General features: G+C 46.4%; 1 protein-coding gene across 2 annotated transcripts; it reads right to left on the reverse strand.

Annotated features, from left to right (window-relative positions):
- Positions 1-546: 546 nt before the first annotated feature.
- On the reverse strand, positions 547-5,930 carry LOC101768964 (pentatricopeptide repeat-containing protein At2g33680). 2 transcript variants are annotated; one of them, XR_002677924.1, is made up of 3 exons: positions 3,428-5,930; positions 1,710-1,880; positions 547-1,188 (listed from the first exon to the last, which is right to left on the reverse strand). XR_002677924.1 is itself a non-coding variant. In XM_004968710.3 (2 exons), exon 1 carries the CDS (start codon positions 5,677-5,679, stop codon positions 3,448-3,450), a length of 2,232 nt encoding a protein of 743 aa, XP_004968767.1. In that variant the 5' UTR covers positions 5,680-5,930; the 3' UTR covers positions 547-1,188; positions 3,428-3,447. The 2 variants fall into 2 exon arrangements, 1 of the variants encoding a protein (XP_004968767.1); XM_004968710.3 differs by lacking the exon at positions 1,710-1,880.
- Positions 5,931-6,158: the final 228 nt, after the last annotated feature.

The raw sequence follows: 6,158 nt of genomic DNA on the forward strand, positions 1-6,158 counted from the left end.
ATGGACGAAGATATCAATAAAAGAGATGTCAAAAATCTGTGAGGCCCCGTTTGGATCATTGGAATTGAATTCCATCCTAATAATCATGATTTAGACATAAATTAATTAAGCTAATATAATTGTATGTGGAATATAGTTGTATATTATAGTTGGTGATATGGGGGAGATACTTATATGCTGCACTTCTACTAGAGAGAAGCGAGTCCAAGAGCGTGCTATAAGAATTGAATTCCATTCTAATAACCATAATCTATAGAATCAATTTCCATCTCCCACCCTATGAATTTAAGATAGGCTTATATCTAAACTTTGGAAAGTTGTGGAATGCTACATTCCAGCATAAATTAGCCTACTCCATTAAATAGATTCCAATTCCTTCAAATGAAGGGACCCAAACGGGACCTGAGAGAAATATTATGATTAGAACTATGAGGAAGACCAAACAACTGAAACCTTCTTTATGCTCTGCTAGTCTTACTTGGGCCACATATTACCTAAACATACTTATTACACCCTACAATTTTTTTTCTGAAACACGCAGGAGGGTTGTGCATCTATATATTAAGAAGAAGAAGGGTGTAGAACCCCAGTCACCAATACACAGGTTTTAGGGGGAAAACCTGGAGAAACCACAACACAAACTCTATTACCCTTAACTATGAAAAAACAACTTGACCAGAAGACTTAAGCCTATCCATCTAGCAACAGGGCGAGGAGGTAAGCAATTCCTCGAGCCCCAGCAATATCCCACATATGCAGCTCCTCCCTAATAAAAGATAGAATTCCATTCAGGTTAGGCTGCAGACCGTCAAACAAGCAGCGATTGCGATGATTCCAGAGCAACCAGGCCACCAAGATTATAATTGAATTGAGCCCCTGTTTAACCTGACCATCCACCCTGCTGCTCACCTTGTCCCACCAATCATCAAAGGAGCCTTCTTCAGGTTCTGGGGCTAATACCTGCAGGCCGAGTCCTTGTAAAATACTGAACCATGTCTGGCGTGAAAAGACACAGGACAACAGCAGGTGATTTGTAGTCTCCTCCTCTTGGTCGCAAAAGGGACATCGTTCAGGGTGAGGCAAACCCCTCTTGGCAAGCCGATCAGCCGTCCAGCATTTGTTGTGAGCAACCAACCACAAGAAAAATTTACACTTGCCAGGAGCCCAACTCTTCCAGATTATTACACCCTACATTAACTCAATTTTGTTAATTGTGTATGAATGATTCTACAATTGTTAAATGATAGCTAAAGAAAACTCCATTCACCCATTCATAGGAGTCAGACAAATCTTGAAGCATGTTAAGAGTTAAATATCTTGAATCAAACCCTAGTTTGAGCTTTAAAATTGTGCAACTCACACAGAGTGAAGCATGAAAGCAATCAAAAAGAATAAGCTGCAATGACATTCCAGAAGAAGCCTGAAATTTATTTTTCAACCTAATCACGTACAAATCAGAAATCGGTTTACATGCAATGTAACCTCGCCTAAGTCTACGAAAGTAATGGCACATGCGATACTTAGAATCAGACGATTTTTCTTGGAATTTTCAAGCAAAGCATGTAAAGTTTGAGATCCTTAATGGTTTTGTTTAAGAAATGAAGGCATGTATGATACATTGCCACTTATTATATTAATCTTGATAATAGAGGTAATGTATGATAATAGTTTTGACTTTCCAAACAAAGCCAGGATGGTGAGAGTTCAACCAGAGCAAGCGGAGGACCACAGTGCTGAAGGGTCCAGACTGGCAGACTGATAGCATGTGTGCACTTCAACAGTCTAGTCAACAAAACATTGGCTCCATGTGTTAGTAGTACCAGCAAAGTTGGCTCTTTGAGAAATGATCAGTTGCTCCTTGCTACCAGCAAGATGCAACACTGCATTACAAAGACCCAAACATGAGGTCAATAAACCAGTACATCTCACATGATTTTCTAACTAATCAGTATATATTAAAGAGCTAGCTTGAGATGCAGGTAGATGGACAGAGAAGATGACCAACTAAATTGCTGATATCACATTGTAATTTCATGGACAGAGACCGCAACTCGAAAAATATAAACAAATGTCATAGCATTAGTATATATTTATAAGCTGGCGAAACCATACAAAGACTTGTCTTGGCAACGCAGTTTCTGAAGTCAAATCGAGCGATAAGGAACGAGATATGTGTCTGAATCAGCTTTCTCATCACCAAATGGAGCACCTGCAATGACCGTATTCAAACTACAACAACAACAACAACATAGCCTTTTAGTCCCAAGCAAGTTGGGGTAGGCTAGAGTTGAAACCCAACAAGAGCCACACCCGTATTCAAACTACATTCCACCAAAACAAAATACAGATTCACACAATCAAACTGTATATCCACCAAATTGACCTATGAATGCATCAAATCGAACAAGCAAGCACCAATAAAGAAATTCAAGATACAGGATGGTAACTGGTGCTCACGGATGATTTTTAAGGATAATGTGCTTCCTGCTGCACTTTGCTTGCTGGAGGACGGAGCTCACCACAGGACTCCAAAGACAGGCATCGTCACAGCTCGTCATCTCGCGGCGACACGACCTTGATGCTGTTCATGGCTACTCCTTTGTTGCCACAGTGGGAGGGCGGTGTGCTGACCAGGCACTGCCACAATCAAAGAAAAGGGCAGTGGTAGGGACAGCCAACAGAACCAGGTGGGAGCAGACCTCAAGTAGGCTGGGACTGCTGCGGGTAGGTAGGCGCTGGGAGAGGACGATACTTGGAAGGGGTGGCGCATGGCCCGAATGAGATGCCATAGTGGGAAGACGGAGCACCATGGAAGCCGTACCGTGGAGGGGATGCGGCTGGGGCAGGGCAGCGGTGGGAGTGGAGGCGGCAGTGATGGCCAGGAGGCGGAGCGGTGCCTGGGCAATGGCCAAGCCAAGGAGGTGGCGCGGGAGGTGGAATGTTTCGCGGAGGGGCAAGGAAGATAGCTTTTGCGCCAGGAATCATTTGTTTACGCATGGGCTGAGTAACTAATGGAGCGGACAAGCACCGTATAACATGAATTGCAGCTTTCATATATAGAATTTTTTTTTCTCGAATACGCAGGAGAACTGCGTATCATTGTATTAAAAGTAGAGAGAGAAGTCATACAGAGACCCAAACACACACACCCACACCCACTTACTGACTGAAACTAATCACCTATGACTGAGATGAAAGACCTGACCAATCATATATAGAAATGACTCATAAATTTTGACAAGTTTCTAATGGCACTGAATTATAACTTACAAGTGCTACAGGTACCTAATGATCCAAAGAAAAATAATTGCATTATGCATTTATGCACAAAATTCAAGTGCAGGTATGACAAAACATTTTTCATAACAATTATTTTTATATTTTTCCTTTTATTCCTGCTTCTGGTTGAAATAATCAGAGTGCTAACCTTCCTTATCTCTTGGGAACTCAACTATAAGCTGCTGATATCAATTCCAGTTGATCTTCTTCAGGAGATTCTCCAAGTGCATCCAGTTCTTCATCAAAGGGGAATTTACAAGTTTGATGATACCCTTCATCCTTCATGTGTTTGGCTAGCCTCATCAACTCCACATTTATATTTGTTGCTTCAGGATGCTGCTGTTCCCCAACAACGAACACATGAACTTGGCAATTAAGTTCAACCCAGCTACACCCTAGATCCTTGCTAACTCCTCGGAGTCTCATCAAACGTCTCACCCGCTCAACGTCAATCCACTTGCTCTGGGCAGCATAGATGTTTGACAACAATATATAAGCAGAGGAATCCTCAGAACCTAACTCCATCAGTTTTTCACCTGCATATGCTCCAACATTGAAATCCCGTAAACTGCGACATGCTCCTAGGACTATACGCCATAAGCATGTTCCATGGTCAACAGTTATTGACTCTATGAAGTCCTTTGCTTCTTTCAACTGCCCTGCTCGGCTAAGAATATCAACCATGCAAGCATAGTGATCAAGCCTAGGAATTAAATCATAATCTTTGGTCATTGCCCTAAAATAAAACCAACCTCTATCAACTAAGCCCATGTGGCTACAAGCACACAATACATTAATGAATGTTATATGATCAGGTGCAGTGCCCTCTAGCTTCATCTCCTCGAACAGGTCAAGTGCACCATTGCCACACCCATTTTGTGAAAAACCAGAAATGATTGAGTTCCATGCAATAACATCCTTATCAGGCATGCTTCTGAAGACAACCATGCCATCTTCAAGATTCCCACACTTTGAATACATTGTAGACAGAGCACTTCCAACAGAACCACCCAAACCAAAACCACACTTAATAATTTGGGCATGCAGTTGCTTCCCTGGCTCCAATGCTGCAAGGCATGCACATGCTCTAAGAACACTAGTGATAGTCAAATTACTGGGCATGATGCCCTCTTTGTCCATCTTGGCATACAACACCAGTGCTTCCTCAAGCTCCCCATTCTGCACATGCCCAGCAATCATCGCCGTCCAAAGGACAACGTCATCAACATCACACAACTGCTGAAACCCGCCTTTTGCATCACCAATACAACCACACTTGGCATACATGTCCACCAATGCGCTCTTCACATAAACCTGCATCTCAAACCCAAGCTTCATCATCAAACCATGTGCCTGCTTCCCAACAGCCAAAGCTCCCATATCACTGCATGCATTCAGTACCCCTACAAAGGTGAATTCTGTTGGTGAGAATCCTGCAGCATGCATCTGTAAGAACATCCTAGCTGCACTATCTGCCTCCCCATTCTGAGCATACCCAGTGATCATCGCTGACCATGTTATTGAGTTCCTCTCCTTCGATGACCCAAACACCTGCCGAGCTGCTTCCATACACTCAGCTTTTGCATACAATGTGACAAGTGAATTCTCCACAGACATAAATCCCACCAACCCATCCTTCACAACCAACCCGTGCACCTGCACCCCCATAAGCAAACCTGATGGTACGCTAACTGCACTAAGAACCGCCGTGGTGACAAATTCATTTTTCTCCAAGGGGCACTCCTGAAGCATCAGCTGGAAGATCTCAAACGCCTCCTCAGAACACTTCCCCAGAGCATACCCAGACACCATAGCAGTCCAAGACACCGCATTCCGATGTGGCATTCCGTCAAACACACTGCGGGCATCGGAAGTAATACCGAGTTTACAATACATGTTTAGCAGGGCAGTAGAGACGAACACATTGTCAGAGCCGGTGGCGGCGGAGGGAAGCTTGCACGCGAGCGCGTGGGCTGCAGCGCCTGCAGACGCGGAGGGCGCACGGGCCGCGGCGGTGAACGCAGCGGCGAAGGAGTGTGGCGTCGGGAGGACGGCGCGGTCATAGGAAGAGAGCATCAAGCGGAACTGCGAGAGCGCGGCGAGGGGGTGGTGACGGGAGAGCGGGTTGAGAAGAGAGTTCCACGAGGCGACGTCGCGCGCGGCCGCGGGGATATCATCGAAGACGGCGAAGGCGGCCGCGAGGAGCGGCCGCGAGAGGGAGCAGTAGAAGGTGATCAGGGAGTTGGAGACGGGTGCGTGGGAGGCGGCGCCGGACTTGACCGCCCAGCCATGGAGGGCCTCGCCGGCGCGCGGGGCGCGGGTGGATGCGGCCGCGCGGCGGAGGTGCTCGATGAATTGAGTGTGCGACATGCGCAGCGCGGGCGGCGCCGCGCCTGCCATGGCGTGAGCAGGAGCAAGAGCAAAAGAAGCACTGGACAATGGGGCTCGCCGTCGCTGTGCATCCGCCGCCGCCCTGACTGGGGCCACCACGCGTCGCCGTGCATCCGCTGCCGGCCCTCACCGTATCCTCCGACCTCCCCCACCGGCGCCATCGCTCGTCTCCATGGATCCGCCGCCAGGGGAGGGATGGAGGCGCGGGCGGCGGCGTTCAGGGAGGCGCGGGCGCGAAAGAAAAGCGGCGAGAAGTTGCTGGCGCCCGCCGCCAGAGAAAGCGGTTTCTTAGTGCAAGATGCGGAAACTGAATTGGGGCGTTCCGAGCGTCCACATGGATACAAGTAACCGTCACATCGGATGTTTAATACTAACTAGAAGTATTAAATATAGACTAATTATAAAACTAATTATACAGATGGACTCTAATTTACAAGATAAATCTATTAAGCCTAACTAGTTCATAATTTGACAATGTGGTGCTACAG

The sequence above is a fragment of the Setaria italica genome, chromosome V (assembly GCF_000263155.2).
Source record: "Setaria italica strain Yugu1 chromosome V, Setaria_italica_v2.0, whole genome shotgun sequence".
Classification (NCBI taxonomy): Eukaryota; Viridiplantae; Streptophyta; class Magnoliopsida; order Poales; family Poaceae; genus Setaria; species Setaria italica.

Coding starts and splice junctions, on each gene's coding strand:
- LOC101768964 (XM_004968710.3), bottom strand. CDS start 5,679: ATGGCAGGCGCGGCGCCGCCCGCGCTGCGCATGTCGCACACTCAATTC.